At 41.4% G+C, this 20,096-nt stretch overlaps 1 protein-coding gene across 2 annotated transcripts in view; it reads left to right on the forward strand.

Annotated features, from left to right (window-relative positions):
- Positions 1–20,096, forward strand: part of KHDRBS1 (KH RNA binding domain containing, signal transduction associated 1) — a 43,662-nt gene that overhangs the window by 5,293 nt on the left and 18,273 nt on the right. For both annotated transcript variants that reach the window (XM_064363616.1, XM_012439958.2), the window contains exons 2-8: positions 8,707–8,831; positions 9,911–10,027; positions 11,921–12,067; positions 14,714–14,847; positions 16,261–16,462; positions 16,969–17,036; positions 17,965–18,023. In XM_064363616.1, coding sequence (XP_064219686.1) covers positions 8,707–8,831; positions 9,911–10,027; positions 11,921–12,067; positions 14,714–14,847; positions 16,261–16,462; positions 16,969–17,036; positions 17,965–18,023 — 852 coding nt within the window. The remainder of the gene's footprint in view (positions 1–8,706; positions 8,832–9,910; positions 10,028–11,920; positions 12,068–14,713; positions 14,848–16,260; positions 16,463–16,968; positions 17,037–17,964; positions 18,024–20,096) is intronic.

The raw sequence follows: 20,096 nt of genomic DNA on the forward strand, positions 1-20,096 counted from the left end.
AGCTAAAAGAGTTGAAGTCGTGTAAAAAAACATTTTTTTTAGAGGGAGGAAAATAATGCAAACGTGGTACGTTGACAAAAATTGAGTCAAGAAGTAGGGCTTGAGAGAATATGAATTAGAAGGAATTGTTACACATTGCTGGTGGAAGTGTGAATTATACAATCACCTTTTGGATAACAGTTTGGTATTTCATCTGAAAGCTAAACATTCAGATTCCTTAAAACTCAGCAACACCTTTCCTAGGAATGTGCTCATAGAAACTTGCATATGAGCACCTGATTCATAAAATGGTGTGCCATGTTTACAAAATGTTGCAACTTGTTTCACCATCCATTGGATAATGTGATAGATTTACAACAGAAAATATTTGGCTGGGCGCGGTGGCTCACGCCTGTGATACCAGCATTTTAGGAGGCTGAGGCAGGTGGATCACCTGAGGTCAGGGTTCAAGACCAGCCTGACCAACATGACGAAACCCTGTCTCTACTAAAAATACAAAAATTACAGGCACCCACCATCAGCTGGACGTGGTGGTGGGTTCCTGTAATCTCAGCTACTTGGGAGGCTGGGGCAGGAGAATTGCTGGAACCCGGGAGGCAGAGGTTGCAGTGAGCCTAGATTGAACCATTGCACTCCAGCCTGGGCAACAAGTGAAGCTCTGTCTCAAAATAAAAGAAAAGAAAAGATTTATGTAACAGTGAAAATGGATAATCTACAGCTACAGGCAACAACATGGAGAAATCTCCAAAACTAATGTTACATGAAGAAAATGTGTCCCATAAGACTACAGTATAATACTATTTCTATAAAACAAAGTCTAGCAAGATTAAGCGGAATATCATTAAGTATGCATTTTTCTGTGATCATGAAGGTTTTTGCTTTTGTTTTACAAAACTAAATGTGCTTATTGGCTGGGCTTGGTGCCTCGTGACTGTAATACCAGAACTTTGGGAGGCCAAGGTTGGAGGATTGCTTCAGCCCTAGTGAGATCTTGTCTCTACAGAAACTTTAAAAATTAGCTGAGAATGGCAGTACACACCCGTAGTCCCAGCTACTCTGGAGCCTGAGGCAGAAGGATCACTTGAGCTCAGGAGATTGATCTTAGGCTGAGGTGGAAGAATTGCTTGAACCCAGGACGTCAAGGCTGCCTTGAGCTGAGATCATATAGCTGCACTCCAGCCTGGGCAATAGTGACACCCTGTCTCAAAAAAATAAATAAATGTGCTTACCATTCAGTTCACCAGTTGCATTTTTGGATGTTTCAGGGAAATTAAAACTCAAGTCAACACAAAACCTGTACATGAGTGTTCACAGCAGCTTTATTCATAATGGCCAAAAACTGGAAACAGACCAAATGCCTCCAATAGGCAAATAAACTGGCACACCCATACCATGGAACAGTACTCTGTAGTTTAAAAAAATGAACTTGATAAATGCAGCAATTTGATTGATCACAAGAGAATTAAGCTGAGTGAAAAAAGCTAATCTCAAAAGGTTATATACTATATGATTTCATTAATATAACATTCTTGAAGAAACAATAGTGGAGATGAAGAACAGGTTGGTGGTTGCCAATGGTGAGGGATGAGGGAAGAAGGTGACTGGCTATCAGAGGGTAAGGTAAGGATCCTCATGATGGAATTGTTCTATATTTGACTGTGGTGGTCACATGAATCTGATTAAATTGCATAGAACTAAGCAAACAAATAAGGGCATGTAAAGCTGGTGAAATCTGAATAAAGTTAACGAATTGTCAATTCTGCATTTTTTGGACTGTACAACAAATTTTCTTATTTCTTTTAATGTTAATTTTCTGATTGTGATATAGATATGCAAGATGTTATGGGGAAAACTGGGTGAAGTATATAGCATCACTGTTATTTCTTACAACTGCATATAAATCTACAATTGCCTTAACATTAAAAAAATTTTTTTCAAAGATGCAAAGCTCTACACTCTAAATTGTGTACTAAGGAAAAGACTGGGGAGACCATAGTCAATATGACAGAGTTTTCTACTGGCCTGGAATGTAAAAATTGAGCCCCTGAAGTTGTATACCAAGCATATAGGAGAGCTGGGAATCAGACCCATTTTGTCTAGCTTCAAAACCCATGTTTTTTCCTCTAAGACATATTAAGAAACATGGAAGCTTATAATCTGGTTGGGATACAATCTACAAAAAAAAAAAAAAGAAAAAAAATAGGGGGTGGGGAAGGTTAAGTTATAGTAAAAGATGAAGGAACTGTCAAAAGGTTAATTGAATTTACTCTCTTTGGTATAAGTAGTGACTTGGGTTTAAATATCTGCTATGTCACTAATTAGTTTTGAGATCTTGGACAAGTTATATAACTTTTCTGAGCCCAGGTTTCTTCATCTGTCCAATGAAGATAATAGTGGTTACAAAGACAAAGTGAAATGATAAATACAAAATTCCTGACACATAGAAGGCATTGGATATAAGATATGATTATTCTAAGTGTCTGACCAGGAAGCAAATGGGTCATCTCTTGTGTTGTTTATACCTCAGCTTTGTTTTCTTTGGCTCTTGGGACATCCAGGATCTCCAGAGACCCAAGTGAAGATTATTTAAAGGAGTCAGTTCCAAAAGGGTTGTCTAGAAAGTACTTCTGCCTGAGGTTAAGCCATTTTTAGGAAGCTCCTCGATTTTTTTTTCTTCCTGTTTCAGTCTACTCTAGCTCTCCAGGGAAAGCAAGGACAAGGAGAGAAATACAGAGTTGAAAAAGAAAAAGAAGGGGCCAGGCGTGGTGGCTCACACCTGTAATCCAAGCACTTTGGAGGCCAAGGCGGGCGGATCACCTGAGGTCGGGAGTTCAAGACCAGCCTGACCAACATGGTGAAACCCCATCTATAAAAAAGAAAAAAGAAAAAGAAGAAGGAAAGATCATCAGGCAACTGAACATCTGAGACACCCATAAAGCCCTTTCATTACCTTTAGGCCATATGCCAGAGTCTGAGGGTATAAATTATACTTCCCAAATTTTATAAAAATCAGCTCTTCCTTGTGTAAAGTGTGCTTCCCACAGACACACATCCATCAAGAGGCAATAGTAAAAGCATGAAATTAGAAGTTAAAGGCCTGGCGCAGTGGCTCACACCTGTAATCCCAGCACTTTGGGAGGCCAAGGTAGGCAGATCACCTGAGATCAGGAGTTCAAGACCAGCCTGGCCAACATTATGAAACCCTGTCTCTACTAAAAATAAAAATTAGCCAAGCCGGACATGGTGGCAGTAATCCCAGCTACTCTGGAGGCTAAGGCAGGGAGAATTGCTTGAACCTGGGAGGTAGAGGTTGCAGTGAGCTGAGATGGCACCACTGCCCTCCAGCCTGGGTGACAGAGTTGGAAAAGTTTCAGAAAAAGGCAGCGAAGGCCTGAAGGCTAGGTTTTGGGGATTAAAATTTTTTTTATTTAAATTTTTTTTAGGGGCAGGGTCTCTCGGTCACCCAGGCTGGAGTGCAGTGATGCCATTATAGCTCACTGCAGCCTTCACCTCCTGGGCTCAAGTGATCTTTCTGCCTCAGCCTCTCTAATAACTGGGACAACAGGTGTATACCACCGTACTAAGTTAATATAATTTATTTATTTGTTTATTTTTAAATTTTAGTAAAGATAGGGTCTCACTCTGTTGCCCAGGCAGGTCCCAAGTTCCTGGGCCCAAGCAGTCCTCCCACCTTGGCCTTCCAAAGTTCTGGGATTATAGGCATGAGCCCCTGTGCCCAGCCAGGCCTGGGATTTTAATTCTTATTCTGTTACTTTAACAATTTTATGACCTAGAAATAGTTACTTAACGTCTGAGTTTTCATTTCCTCAGGTATAAGTAACTCAGTTCACTGAGTTATTTTTGAAGATTAATGAAGTAATAGTTCTATACTATCCGATATACGGTAGGCATCAAATAAATATTTAGCCCCAACTGGGTAAGGTGGCATGCACCTGTGGTCCTAGCTACTGGGGAGGGTAGGGTGGGCGGTTCCCTTGAGCTCAGGAGTTTGAGGCTGCAGTGAACTATGATGGTGCCACTGTACTTTAGCTGGGCAGTAGAGAACCCATCTCTTTAAAAAAAAAAAAAATTAGGGGGGCTGGGTACAGTAGGTCACGCCTATAATCCCAGCACTTTGGGAGGCAGAAGTGGAAGGATTGCTTGAGCCCAGGAGTTCGAGACCAGCCTGGCGAAAATAGGGAGACTCCATCTCTACAAAAAAAAGAACTAGCCAGGCATAGTGGCACACGCCTATGGTCCCCACTACTCGGGGACGGGGGCTGAGGTGGGAGGATCGCCTGAACGCAGGAGGTTGAGACTGCAGTGAGCCATGATTGTTCCAGTCATACCAGATTGGGTGACAAGATGAGACCCTGTCTCAATAAAAAATACATATATATATAAATTCAGTCCCTCCACCTTTTTTTTTTTTTTTTTTTTTTTGAGAGGGAGTCTCACTTTTTCACCCAGGCTGGAGTGCAATGTTGTGATCTCAGCTCACTGTGATCAGTGAGCTTGAACCCTCCTGGGTTCAAGCAGTTCTCCTGCCTCAGCCTTCTGAGTAGTTGGGACTTCAGGTGCACACCACCACGCCCAGCTCATTTTTGTACTTTTAGTAGATACGGGGTTTCACCATATTGATCAGGCTGGTCTCAAACTCCTGACCTCAGGTGATCCACCCACCTCAGCCTCCCAAAGGGCTGGGATTATAGTCATGAGCCACAGCGCCCAGCTCCCTCCACCCTTCTTGAAAGCTCAAGTAGCTTCTTAGTCTGCTTGCTTACTTTTCTTCCCTCTCTCTTCTCCATCTCCTCTCTTCATTTCCCTCCCGCCTTCTCCCTCCTCCCTCCCCCTCTCCCTCTCCCTCATTTCTCCCTCCCCTTCCCTTCCTCCCCTTCCCTCCCATCCCCCAAAACATTTTCTGTTTTTGGTAGAGACAGAGTCTCACTGTGTTGCTCAGGCTGGTCTCAAGCTCCTGGGTCCAAAAGGATCATCCTGCCTCAGCCTCCCAAAGCACTGGGATTGCAAGCACATGTGTCACTGTGCCCAACCAGTCTTTTGCTTTCTAGGTTGAAATTCTGATTCTCTTTATCTTTTCAACTCTCTGTTTTATTTAAATGATCCTTCTCTGAATTATCTAAAAATGCTTTTCTTTTCTTTTTTTGGACGGTCTTACTCTGTTACCCAGGCTGGAGTGCAGTGGCATGATCATGGCTCACTACAGCCTCCAAGTCCTTATCCTCCTGACTCAGTATCCCAAGTAGCTGGGACCACAAACACATACCACCATGCCCAACTAATTTGTTATTTTTTGTAGAGAAGGGGTCTCACTGTGTTGCTCAATCTGGTCCCAAACTCCTGGGCTCCAGTGATCCTCCTGCCTTAGCTTCCCCAAATGCTGAGATTATAGATGTGAGCCACCATCCCTGGCCACTGCTATTCTTTAAAAACTTGTGAAATAGTTAGACAAAAGGATTCTAAGATCTGACTAGTTCAAAAAATAGAAGAATCAATGTTATAGAAAGGCCTTATACTATCACACTGGTCTTTAAGAAATAAGAAAATGAAAGACCTTAAATTGAATTCACAGAGTGCATTACATTGCATATAAACACACTTTCTTGTAGGAGTATAACAGATTAACAGACTTTGAGTCTTGCACTGACCAAGGTTTCTGCAAAGTGGTATAAAATACAGCTGAAAGATCTGACCTAGATGGTAACCCTAGGAAGCACAAAGTGACATAGATAAAACGAAGTATATAATTTGTTTCACATTCTTTTTTTGTCTGTGTGTGACAGAGTCTTGCTCTGTTGCCCAGGCTGGAGCGCAATGGCACAATCTCAGCTCGCTGCAACCTCCGCCACCTGGGTTCAAGTGATTCATGTGCTTCAGCCTTCCCGATAGCTGGGATTACAGGTGCCCACCACCACGACTGGCTAATTTTTGTATTTTTAGTAGAGATAGGGTTTCACCATGTTGCCCAGGCTGGTCTCAAACTCCTAACTGCAGGTGATCCGCCTGCCTTGACCTCCCAAAGTGCTGGGATTACAGATGTGAGCCACCGCTCCCAGCCTGTTCCACATTCTTAAAAGTTCCTTGGTGATGTTCTCAGATTAGAATTGTGACATCTTTGTTCTTCCAGGACTTTGAGAATTGAGTGCCTAAGTTTTCCAGTCTGAGAATTTAGAAAGTAGTGTAGTCAGGTACAGTAGGCTCAAAAAGAGTGATCAGAAGAAGTTAATAATAGCAGTAGGGGGAAGGGGTAGAAGGATCTGCTCCCAAACAGTAAAGGTTAGGGTTACCCTCACAAGTAGTGTTGAATGAAGCATTAGTCCGTTAATTGTGAGGTCATGTTTGTTTTCTATATGAGGCAGTGAAACAGGATTGTGAAGAGCACTGTCATTTACAGCTTTTCTCAAAGGAGTAAAGGTTTTAATTAAGGATATTTACAATTCGTCAGCAATTTTAATCGTCAGAAAGCCAGTGAGTATGTGCTGTTTGTGGTATAGTATAGCATCTGAAGTTAGACTTTTTAACAAACAAGTCTTCAGTGTGAAATTCTAAATTCTATAAAGCATGTCAGAGTCAGTTACTTTCCTTCATCTATATATTTCACAGTTGCACCTCTCAGAACTTTTAATTTTTGTTTTTTTCAAAACATTTATTTTAAAAACTGTTAGGTTGGTGCAGTGGCTCACGCCTATAATCCCAGCACTTTGAGAGGCCAAGGCGGTGGCTCACCTGAGGTCAGGAGTTCGAGACCAGCCTGGCCAACATGGTGAAACCCAATCTCTACTGAAAAAAAAAAAAAAAAATTAGCCAGCCATGATGATACATGCCTCTAGTCCTAGCTACTTGGAAAGTTGAGGCGGGAGAATCACTTGAACCTGGGAGGCGGAGGTTCCAGTGAGCAGAGATACTTGAAGCCAGTGGTTTTCAAAGTATAGTTTCTAGACCAGCAATATCAGCATCACCTGGGAACTTGTTGGAAATGCAAATTCTTAACCCAAATCCCACACTGGGTTTGGAGCCCAGCAATCTAGTAAGCCCTCTTCTAGGTGATTCTGATGCATGAACAATTTTGAGAACCCCTGTCTTAAAATTATAGAAGATAGGAATACAGTATGGGAATACTATGTAATATTCTGTTACAGTATATTCTCTGATGTTTAGAATGTTCCACAGATTTTAGGGAGTATAATTTTTTTTTTTTTTTTAACTATTCTCAGTGGACCACATAAGCTTTCAGTTGCTGCTCATTCCTTGGGCACTCTGCCCTCATCTCTATTAGAACTCCTGTGATAGCACTCAACTGTATACTTCATTGCAACCCCTATAGTCTGGGAACTCCAGTATATAAACAGTGAAGACAGAGACCAGTCTAACTCGCTCTGTTATATCTCCTGTGCCTGTACTTTGCAAGATAGATGCCTTGCTCTTAGTAAGTCCTCCATAGTGGTTAATGATCGTACCTATTACAGTTCTCCCTTCATTTGCCTCTTCATGCCATAGGAAGCAATCAAACAGTTGTAGTCACTCAGTGAATGAAGTTCCTTAATGATAAGAAATCTTTTTATATGCCAAGTTTTTATCTAATGAAACTGTCTTAACCTGTGAATTGAAAGTGCTTTTGGGTGATAATGGATATGTCTGTGGCCATGATGGTGGTGATGGTTTCATTGGGTGTATACTTATTTCCAGACTCATCATTGTATACATTAATTATGTACAGCTTTTTACCTGTCAGTTATACCTCAATAAAATAGTTTTTAAAAAAGTATCTGGTGGCCAGGCACAGTGGCTCATGTCCGTAATCGCAACACTTTGGGATTTCAAAGGTGGGCGGATCACCTGAGGTTGGGAATTCGAGACCAGCCTGACCAACGTGGAGAAACCCTGTTTCTACTAAAAATACAAAATTAGTCAGGCATGGTGGCACATGCCCCAGCTACTCAGGAAGCTGAGGCAGGAGAGTCGCTTGAAGCCAGGAGGCGGAGGTTGCAGTGAGCTGAGATCGTGCCATTGCACTCCAGCCTGGGCAACAGGAGTGAAACTCTGTTGCAACAAAAAAAGTACCTGGTGCATTTTTTTGTATCATTTAGGCATTGGCTGAATTTGGGCTAGATAATGGTGACTGTATATTAGGTACTTTATGAAAAATTTGCTTTAATTAGGCATATCTACATGTTATTTTATTAGCTTGTCTTAGGTCACACGACTAGTAAGTAGCAGAGTAAGAACAAGGTCTTTCAGACTCTTAAGGACTAGTATCTAGAGCACAAATGTCACTGTGGAATTTAATGGAATTATATACATTGTATGTTTAGATTATTGACTTGTTTTTTTCATCAAGGTAAGATTATACATTGTCTTGATGTAGATTTTGATTTTTCGTTTCTTTTTTTTTTTTTCCCATCTTACCCAATTAATTTTGTTAAATTGATTTAAGAAACATTTAAATGTCTCTATTGTCAAGGCTTCAGGTGAGGGTAGAAGAGCCCACTGCTTTTATTAAATGCAGGCTTTGGGTTTTCTAGTCAACCTCATATAACTTTAGTGCTTTCAGCTAGTTTCTTTCTGAAATTGGCACATTCATGTGAACTATTTGGCCTCACTATATGGTACTCCATGTTATTGCTTTAAATAGACTTCAAAATTTGCATTTATTTACCAGAGCAAAAATGAATTGTTTTTCCTATTCAGAAATTGAAAAGATTCAGAAAGGAGACTCAAAAAAGGATGATGAGGAGAATTACTTGGATTTATTTTCTCATAAGAACATGAAACTGAAAGAACGAGTGCTGATACCTGTCAAGCAGTATCCCAAGGTAAGGCAGAGAGTACCCTGCATCTTTGAGTTATCTTTATAGTTATGAGAGTGTCATGGGCTATAATAAAGACTCCTGGGGATTGTGATGCTTTAGAAACTTCAGCCTATGAAGCTTCTCTTACATGGTTGCAGTACCTGTTTGTGGCACTTGAAATATCTAAGTCCTTAACTAATAACATAGCTGTAGCCAGGAAGGAAATATAATCATCTTTTTATTATCAAAAAGTTTACTTCTCAAATGAATGTTCAGGCTCCAAGTTCAAAGAAAAAAATTAAAACCCGAAGAGTTGCTCTCTGTCAAAAGACTAATCTGAAATCTAAATAAAAGGAAATATAACACAAATCCTCAATGGATGAAGTTAATTTTATTTCTTACTAAAAGTTTACTTTGACGTAACTGCTTTTTTTCTTCCTTTTTTAAGGAAAGCAATTAGTTACATTTAAAGTTTATCAAGCGTGCTATCAAAGGGGGGGGTGCTACAGTCTCTTCTGAGGTCACTGCCTTAAAAATGTTTATGTTAAGTGCTAGACCAGGCACAGTGGCTCATGCCTGTAATGCCAGCACTTTGGGAGGCCAATGCAGGCAGATCACTTGAGCCCAGAAATTCAGTTACAGCTTGAGCAACGTAGTGAAATCTCATCTCTACAAAAAATACAAAAATTAGCCTGGTGTGGTGGTATGCACCTGTAGTCCCAGCTACTTAGGAGGCTGAGGCAGGAGGATCCCCTGAGCCCAGGAAGTCAAGGCTGCAGTGAGCCGTGATTGTGTCATTATACTTTGATCTGGGCAACAGAGTGAGAGCCTGTCTCAAAATAAAGTAAAAAATAAAATAGTAAAGGTCTTAGTGTACTATGGAAGAGCACCAGAATACATCAGAAAAGCCGAATTCAAATCTAGGAACTGCCACTTTCTAGTTTCATAACCTTAAGCTAATCACTTTATTAATATGGCTCCAGTAAAATGGGAATGGTAATACTCTACCATTGCAGGGTTGTTTAAAATCAAATGAAGTAATTTATATGGAAATGTTTTTATATAGTAGCAAGTATATTTAGAAATCCTTTATTTTCTGTCAGTTCAATTTTGTGGGGAAGATTCTTGGACCGCAAGGGAATACAATCAAAAGACTGCAGGAAGAGACTGGTGCAAAGATCTCTGTGTTGGGAAAGGGCTCAATGAGAGACAAAGCCAAGGTAAGCTCACATTAGTGAGGCAAGAGGACATCATAATGCCTTCTACTTGCCCAGAATCCAGTACAGATGCCTTATGGAAGCAAGAATTTTGTATATGTACAGAATGTTGCTCCTTTAAGTTTGCGTTGGATGCAAGAGATTGTACACCAAGTTAATTTACTTGCTTGGCAACCCTGGAAGAGCCTAGGTGTGCCCTAGTGATAATTTTATTTTGGACTTTTGACTGCATAGTAATGGAAACAGCAGTAGCATCTTGCACATTGGTAGGATTATCTGTGAAAACTTCAAAACTGGCCGGGCGCAGTGGCTCACGCCTATAATCCCAGCACTTTGGGAGGCCGAGACGGGTGGATCACGAGGTCAAGAGATCAAGACCATCCTGGTCAACATGGTGAAACCCTGTCTCTACTAAAAATACAAAAATTATCTGGGCATGGTGGTGTACGCCTGTAGTCCCAGCTACTCGGGAGGCTGAGGCAGGAGAATTGCTTGAGCCCAGGAGACAGAGGTTGCGGTGAGCCAAGGTCGTGCCATTGCACTCCAGCCTAGGTAACAAGAGCGAAACTCTGTCTCAAAAAAAAAAAAAAAAAACTTCAAAACTTCAAAGGGGAGCTGGATATACTAAAACTTAGTCTAGGCAGACAAAAAACACTAAAATGCAAACAGCACACCCCCTTTCTTGTAACCTGGAAAAGTGAGAACAATAGTGTTGTGAGAGCAGATGAGTTTGAGGATTAATTGGTTTTGCTTTATAGCCAGCTGGAATGTGAGGCTCACTAAAAGAATGTATTCCAAAAGGAACCATGAGTAATCCTGACTATAGAATCTAATGCGTCTTTTTTTTTTTCCCATGCCATAGCCACATATGCTGTGTACTCTGTAAATGCCAAGAAACTTCCCACCAAAGCAGAATAGTCTTAGCCTTCCGGGGTCACCTTATTAGATGAAATACTCCTGCTGCAGTCCGAAAACCTGTTCTTTCAGTCCTCCTTTTATATAGCCTAATGGACATGTGTTTTGTTTTCTCAAGCCGTTCCTAACTAGATGAATATAGTTAGGGCTGAAGTATGTTGTTCTAGCTAATGAGATTTACATGAGCTTTTTTTCTCTCTATCCTGGCTTCTTTCTTCCCTTAACACTTCCCTAGACCATATAAGCAGATAAACAGAGCTGGTGGTGATTAACAGCTCTACCTGAGATTTAAAAACAAACGCTTGGCAAACAGCTATTCTCTTAATAGAGACTAGAATTAAGTTTTTCTTCTTTATGCTTTTAATAAGAGCTCCAGTGGATATCTCAGTGATTTAAGACAACAGTTAACTGTTAGCAGCAGACCACGTGCATGTTTAGCAGGTTGTGCAAATTACTGTTCTTCAGAGCTTGTTTTACTCTTTTTTTTTTTTTTTTTTTTTTTTTGAGATAGAGTCTTGCTCTTTTGCCCCGGCTGGAGTGAAGTGGTGCAATCTTGGCTCACTGCAACCTCCGCCTCCTGGGTTCAAGCAATTCTCCTGCCTCAGCCTCCTGAGTATCTGGGATTATAAGCGTGCCCCACCACACCTGGCTAATATCTGTATTTTTAGTAGAGATGGGGTTTTACCATGTTGGTCAGGCTGGTCTCAAACTCCTGACTTAATGATCCGCCCACCTCGGCCTCCCAAAGTGCTGGGATTACAGATGTGAGCCACTGCACTTGGCCTCTTGTTTTACTTTCTTAAACTTTCCTGTTTTTCTTTTTCTTTTTTTTTTTTAACTTTTCTCAGCTCATAACAATTATAACTTTGCTGTTTTTCTTGGACATTAAGGTTATTTCTTGCTGTTCCTTTGGGTTAGAGGTAAAGGTGTTGTCTTCTCCCTAGTCCATGTGATATGACATATTTCTGCATGTTTCCATAGGAGGAAGAGCTGCGCAAAGGTGGAGACCCCAAATATGCCCACTTGAATATGGATCTGCATGTCTTCATTGAAGTCTTTGGACCCCCATGTGAGGCTTATGCTCTTATGGCCCATGCCATGGAGGAAGTCAAGAAATTTCTGGTACCGGTAAGGAAATCCATATTCTGTGTCTTCTAAGCAAAAGAGAACTGGGATCTTAGGCTGTTGTGAAAGTAGGGGTTCTTAACTAAGATCTCTGTATAACCTGTATGTATACCAAATTCTTCATTTATGTTCATTTTCCTGAGGTGTAGTTCATTACTTGTACCGAGTTCTCAAAGCATTATGCTCCAAGGCCACTCTATCCCTTCTTGTCTAATGTGGTTTTTATTGTGTACCAGTATCTGTTGTCAGTATCTTGGGTCCACAGTGTGTCTGCTTTCTGGTATTTGGTTAACTAAGGTTTAACAGGGTCTTTACCTAGCTGAGTATTTTGGTAGTAGTGTGGAACAAGGAGATTGTATTAAGAACATGACTAAGGTGGGTCCCTGTACTCAAGAAATTTATGCTGTAGAGAGTATAGGTTAGCAACGAGAAGCTTATAGCATTTAGTGTGAAATGCTATAAGTTTATAGCATTTAGTGTCAGAAAGCTTATAGCATTCTGACCTGAGCGCACACAGGGATTTCTCTCCTGGAGGAGTTTGCTGATGAAGAGTTTGCTTTGGAATAGGCATGATTGTTGTAGGCTTGACTGTCGATGTTTAACAGATTGGTGTGCAGCTTTTTTCAGACTGTAACTGAGACTAGATAGAGATGGGACAGGCCAGTTTATCTATTTTGCTTATTATTACTTTGAATAAATAGGAAATGGTACTATTTTTGCCTTTTAGCAAGGCTTGGTGGTTGCCAGAGTTAACATACTACTGTTGAATATTTAATAACAAGGATGAATCTGGAACCTTATGAAGGATTTGGAATATTATTCAACTAGAATTAAGTGTCATGTGTTCATCATTAAACTAAGAGGAGATAAGATACAGTCCTTGGTTTTCCTGAATGTTAAATGAGGGAGTTAGAACTAAATGAGGTGTCAGAGGATATGAAAGTTGACAGAGCAAAAATTTATGCCAAACTCCAAGGAGTCCAGTAGTTTCAAATTTCTTAGCAGCTGCTTTGTTTTCAAGTACCTCATCTTCATTAGAATGTTCAACATGAAACAGACTATTTAAAATATCCTAGAGAAAAACACAGCTGGTTAATCTTTCCTCAAGGGAATTCTTTTACTCTTTTTGGGGTGTTCTATTGAACACCCAAGCCATTCACTTTCCAAAGGACTGCAGACGGAATGCCCATCTCCTCTTTATTGTTAGTCTCCAGCATATTCCTCAGAAGTGTTAGGTTTATGAGGCTTCCGTGTAAGTCAGTCCTTTGAAAAAGATGCCTGCTGGGGAGATCTGGGTTTCCTCAGTGTTGATGTGGTAGTTGGAGGAGTCTGAGCAGTGGTCTGGCATTGGTTACTTGATTCTCCAAGGTGTGCATCTCAAGCAGCAGTAATGCTTGAGATGCACAGTGTAAGGTAGGAGGAAGTGGAGTGTAAGGTAAGAGGAGGTGGAGAGTTGAGGGAGCCATCAAAGACTAGAATCATCTATTGAAGCTGTATATGCCTGGGATATATAATAATGCATAAAGTGTTAAGACTGGTTCTCAAGAGGAATAGTGAAAAGATTTACAAATGGCATTTGGCTTGATTCTTCCTTCTCGTGGAGAAAAAAAGTGAGGCTATTTTTGCATCTGTAACCAGAGCCCTCCATTTTCTCCTTAGAACCATTAATTGTACCAGGAATGCTTCATGGTGCAGTAGGAAGAGCACAGGACTACGTATGTCTCTCTTTCTGTGTCTTCCTGGACAGGTTATCATTTCACTTTTGTGAGCTTCAGGTTCCTTATTCATCCCAAACATTTGTTAAATATCTGGCAGATGTCTGATACTATGCCTGGGTATAAAGGTACAAAAATGGCTCCTGAAGAGCTTACAATGTGTGACAGACAATTCTAAAATGATATGGTAAGTGCTTGGGTACAGGGAATTACATGGCACTTTGAGAAAAGAGGAGTTGTAGGGGTGGCATCAAGCGAAGGTTTTTCAAGAGACTCTTTATTTAGACAAGTCTTGTAAGGATGAGTTAAGAGTCCCTCAGGTGGACAAAAAAGAAAATATAGCCTGTTGATCCAACACCTAGATTTTGAGACAGGTAATTCTGAATTCACATCTAGAGTCTGCCATTTATTAGTTCTATGTTCTTAGGCTGGTTGATGTATACTTCTTGAGTCTGTTTTCCTAACCGTAAAATGTGGAGATCTGCCTACTTAAAGGTCATTTTGAGGATTAAACTGAAAAACTTATATAAAGCTTATTATATAGAGCCAAGTACATAGAGCTCTGTTAATAGTAGTGGCTTTTATTATTCCAGGAAAAGGAACTATTTACAAAGAATGAATGTGTAAGAGTATGCCAGGCTCTGAACTACAAGTTGTTCAGCCTAGCTTATGAGGAGGTTATATATAGAGAGAGGATGGAAGTGATCCAGAAAGCTAGGCAGGGATCACATTATGAATAATGAGGGGTCTGCCATCAAGACTTTTCTCAAAGAGGGGACAGGTATGGTGCCATTTGACTTCAAAGAATGAATGACCTGAGACCTCATCTGAGCTCTCAAAGCTGTTCTTAGAATTCAAGACTCCTGTGGGCCAGATGGTTTCTCAGTTTAAAGTGTAGATATCACACAGTACTCCTTGTATCTTTCATTCCCAGGATATGATGGATGATATCTGCCAGGAGCAATTTCTAGAGCTGTCCTATTTGAATGGAGTACCTGAACCCTCTCGTGGACGTGGTGTGCCAGTGAGAGGCCGGGGAGCTGCACCTCCTCCGCCACCTGTTCCCAGGTAAAAATAATGGAGACACCCAGAAATAGGGTGTAAATTTAATTACTAGTATCATCTCTTTTGGTGGTGCTCTTATGTCTAGCATAGGAAGGGTCTCAGGATTTATATGTTGCATCAAGAATAGAATTCTCCAGCCAGGCGTGGTGGCTCATGCCTATAATCCCAGCACTTTGGGAGGCTGAGATGGGTGGATCACCTGAGATCAGGAGTTCGAGACCAGCCTGTCCAATGTGGCAAAACCCTGTCTCTACTAAAAATACAAAACTTAGCCCTGTGTGATGTCACACACCTATAATCCCAGCTACTTGGGAGGCTGAGGCAGGAGAATTGCTTGAACCCAAGAGACAGAGGTTGCAGTGAGCTGAGATCATGCCACTGCACTCCATCCTGGGTGACAGAGCAAGACTCTATTTCCACAAAAAAAAAAAAAAAAAAAAAAAAAAAAAGAATTCTTGGCCGGGTTCATGCCTGTAATTCCAGCACTTTGGGAAGCTGAGGCGGACGGATCACAAGGTTAAGAGATTGAGACCATCCTGGCCAACATGGTGAAACCCTGTCTCCACTAAAACAATACAAAAATTAGCTGGGCGTGGTGGTGTGTGCCTCTAGTCCCAGCTACTCGGGAGGCTGAGGCAGGAGAATAACTTGAACCCGGGAGGCAGAGGCTGCAGTGAGCTGAGATCGCGCCACTGCACCCCCAGCCTGGCGACAGAGCGAGACTAAGTCCAAAAAAATAGAGAGAGAGAATTCTTGATCTTGGGCACTTTGACCATAGCCAAGTGCTGTAGTCTGAGACTTTTGGTTTTCTAATTTTGGACAGGCCTAGCATTTTTTTGAGACGGAGTTTTGCTCTTGTTGCCCAGGCTGGAGTGCAATGGCATGATCTTGGCTCACTACAACCTCTGCCTCCCAGGTTTAAGCAATTCTCCTGCCTCAGCCTTCCAAGTAGCTGGGATCACAGGCATGTGCCACCATGCCCGGCTAATTTTGTATTTTTAGTAGAGATGGGGTTTCTCCTTGTTGATCAGGCTGGTCTCGAACTCCTGACCTCAGGTGATCCACCCACCTTGGCCTCCCAAAGTGCTGGGATTACAGACGTGAGCTACTGCGCCCAGCCAGTCCTAGCATTTTTTAGTGGTCTAACTTTAAAGTTCTACCTTTTGTGACCGACCTTTATGGAGTGTTCAGACTCTCCAGACCTACCCAAGGCAGTGCAGTGATGAATTGGTCCACTCTAGGACCCGGGGAGTCTTTGAGTGTGGGTTCTTTGCCCTGTGCATTCCTCTGTGCTTTAATAATAGCCTAGTGAAGGCTTCATAAAATCTGCCTAACTCCAGAATTTGAAAACAAATCAGAACATAAAAGTGGCCTGTTTATAAAAAGCTCCATTTAAAGTAAACTTTCATTTTGTAGGGGCCGTGGTGTTGGACCACCTCGGGGGGCTTTGGTACGTGGTACACCAGTAAGGGGAGCCATTACCAGAGGTGCCACTGTGACTCGAGGCGTGCCACCCCCACCTACTGTGAGGGGTGCTCCAGCACCAAGAGCACGGACAGCGGGCATCCAGAGGATACCTTTGCCTCCACCTCCTGCACCAGAAACATATGAAGAATATGTAAGAAATTTGAACAGTGTGCCATTTCCCAATACCTAGAAGGTTGCCAAAGGAAGTCAAATGACAGGGCCTCGGTCCTTTATGTAGGTGTCACAGGCTACCTGTAAGATTTGGAAGCTGACCTCTTCTCTTGCAGTGAATGTTGAACTATTAGAAGATTTTTCCATTTTAGGCTTGATTTTCTATATATCTGTAGATTAAACAGGAAATAAAATATACCTTAATGGAGTGTTTTATAACAAATTTCTTAGCTACTAGTACTGATACTACTAATGCTTGATTTTTATAATTTTTCCTGCCCACAGTTGTTCTATGGCATATATTTGTTTGGGTTTTCTTTGTTTAGTAACCCTTTCTCTTTTGACTATTCTACAGTAGGCATTAACATTTTGGAGGGAAATGTCATGTCCTTTTTAAATCCAGAAGCGTACCTACTCCCATGGGATATAATTGCTTTCCTACTCTCTATGATTTTGATCTTTTATTTATTTATTTTTCTGTTCTAGGGATATGATGATACATATGCAGAACAAAGTTACGAAGGTTATGAAGGCTATTACAGCCAGAGTCAAGGGTGAGTCAGGCAATATAAGCACAGTTTTGTGTCCTAAGGATGGAGGGAGGGAGTTGGAGGAACAGAAAGATTTAGACAGCACAACCCTAAGGAGCAGAATGGTTCACACTATGAGGGTATCACCTCTGTATTCCCCACCCAAACCCGACTGGTCTTAATCTTGAGCTCAAGCAATCCTACCACTTTAGCCCTCTCTAATAGTTGGTATTATAGGCACATGCCACCATGCAAGGCTTTCCTCTGCTTTTGACATCTGTGAAGCACACACTTGGATTTGTAAATTTGTATAACTCTAAACCTTAAATTATAATTTAGAACCTGAGAGTAGCAGATGAAAAATTTCCGAGCTGTGACTACATGGAAACAAGGAGAAATGCCTTTACGTTATTTTGATTTATCATTCTAAAATATCAAAACCACATTGAAGTTGCATAAAATTTTACAAGAAACTTGAATTCCATTACCATAACTTAGATTCTTTTCTGTATTTCTCTTCCCTGCCCTTCCCACCTCTGTATTTCTCTTTAAGACCATTTTCTTGTGTGTCCATATATATAGCTTACCTGTGAATTGATTGAAAAGAGTCTCAGTTCTATGGTAGTAATAAAACAGTTCTTTTTTCCTTCTGGTGAGCCCTATGAATACATGTATACGTATGCTATATTAAGATGGTTAATTTAAGATTGTGCTTTTTCACTTTATATTCTGTGATATCCATTTTTCTTTGCTATAGTTGTCATAATTATTTTATAAGTACATATATATGTATTTTGGAAATATTTTGGCATCTAGGAATGGGTTAGAATGAGTATTTTCCTGTATTAATACACATAGTAAAATAACTGAAATATGAAAGTATTTGAGAAAAAGGTGAAACTAAAACATAGTTACTCTGTAGCTTCCTAACAGTCTTGTCTTTGGCTTTCAGGGACTCAGAATATTATGACTATGGACATGGGGAGGTTCAAGATTCTTATGAAGCTTATGGTATGTCTTTATCTCTGTGGTGGGGCAGAATGTACAAGTAAGTGCCTTGGAGAATGCTGGTGCCTGAAGTATTAAGAGTCCGACAAACACACCTAAGGATAAACCTTTAGAAGGCCAAGATGTTGCTAGATGTGACAGCAGGAGTTCTGCTCTTAAATTTTGTGGTACATGGTAGAAAGAGGGACTGCTAAAGTGAGATGGGGTATTGTTACTCTTGGAAGGGTAGTGCGTGTCTTACCCTAGGGCTCAAGACCAGGTTGGACTGGTTGCTAATGTTGATTTTTTTTCTACTTCAGACAGGGAAATAGCTAGACCTAGGTTGTATTTCTGGGCCTTTGCTGCTGATATCTAGGGCACTTTGGCAGATAACAAGGACTTAATCATATACAACTGTACTCATCTGCCCCACTTCATTAAAAAATTAAATCTCATTGAAAATAATGTCATTGTAAAGGAAATGTCAGCTGAAGGGGTCCTAGATGGCTGGTAGCTAGCCAGAGCAGGCTGGGGGGCAAGAATAGTGCCTATTAGGGCCAGGCATGGTGGCTTACGCCTGTAATCCCAGCACTTCAGGAGGCCAAGGTGGGCAGATCACCTGAGGTCAGGAGTTCGAGACCAGCCTGGCCAACATGGTGAAACCCCATCTCTACTGAAAATACCAAAAAAAAGGCGGACGCTGTGGCTCACTCTTGTAATCCCAGCACTTCGGGAGGCTGAGGTGGATAGATCACCTGAGGTCAGGAGTTCGAGACGAGCCTGACCAACATGGAGAAACCCTGTCTCTACTAAAAATATTTTATAAATTAGCTGGGCATGGTGGTGCATGCCTGTAATCCCAGCTACTTGGGAGGCTGAGGCAGGAGAATTGCATGAACCCGGGAGGCAGAGGTTGCCGTGAGCCAAGATTGCGCCATTGCACTCCAGCCTGGGCAACAAGAGCAAAACTCTGTCTCAAAAATAATAATACATAAAAATAAAAATACAAAAAAAAAAAATTAGCCAGACATGGTGATGGCCTCCTGTAATCCCAGCTACTTGGGAGGCTGAAGCACGAGAATCGTTTGAACCCAGGAAGTGGAGGTTGCAGTGAGCCAAGGCCTCACCATTGCACTCTTGCCTGGGCAACAAGAACAAAACTCCATCTCAAAAAAAAAAAAAGAATAGTGCCTATTAGAATTAGATTAGAGACTGTAGGGGCTAGAGCCAATTCAGGACAGTTCTGGCACCAAGCTCCTTGTTGGCTTGAAGACATCTCAACACAGTCCTTGATCCCAAGAGAGCTATGGAGGCTGCAGTAGCAGCAGGACCAGGCTGCCTTCCCTGAGGTTTGGTTAAAAACACATTGCTCAAGTTTGTCCTCAACAGCTAGTTATGGCCCTATGTTAATAGGCCTCAGTGGGAATACTGTATGGCAGTGGATGCAGCAAGAGCTACCTTTTCAGTGTGAGGTATTTTCAGCATACCTGAGGGACTTCCAGAGAGTCCTTGGCAGGGGCTCAGCAATTGACAATTCATGCTGAGATACTTGGTTGACAATCTCCTCTTATCCCTAGTTGAAAAAGAGGAACCCCTTTGGGCCTCCCAGAGACAGACAAGCCAAGCCTAATTCAGCACAGTATGAAGTAGCCAATCAGCTTCTTGCCCAAGGAAACTGTTATTACCAGTTTTAGCGAAATGGCACTGGACAGTTGCCAATCACTAACACTGCTTTGCTCTGCTCATATACCACTATTTAGAAGGGCAGTGTGATTGCGCCCAAGTATTTCCCCCCATCATTGAGGCAGTACAGTGGGGCCTCTGTATGGGTTTGACTAAATTGCATTTCTGTTTTGCTGGAGAAAAGACCAAACTGAAAGAGGCAGGCTTCTCTTTGTGCCCCTGATATGATGTTGCCACAGTTAATCTGTTCTGATTTCTGCTTTGATTAACAGAATTAGAAAAATAAACTGTCCAGGATGATTTGTATACTTCAGGAAAAAAAGAAAAACTGTCTTGTTGATAACCAGAAGCCACTTGGAAAGTGATGGACATGTGTGTTATACTAGGGGTTTAATTAGGGTTCTGTGTGACTTT

Source organism: Aotus nancymaae, unplaced genomic scaffold (genome assembly GCF_030222135.1).
Source record: "Aotus nancymaae isolate 86718 unplaced genomic scaffold, 86718_ANA_hifiasm-v0.15.2.pri h1tg000053l, whole genome shotgun sequence".
Lineage (NCBI taxonomy): Eukaryota > Metazoa > Chordata > Mammalia > Primates > Aotidae > Aotus > Aotus nancymaae.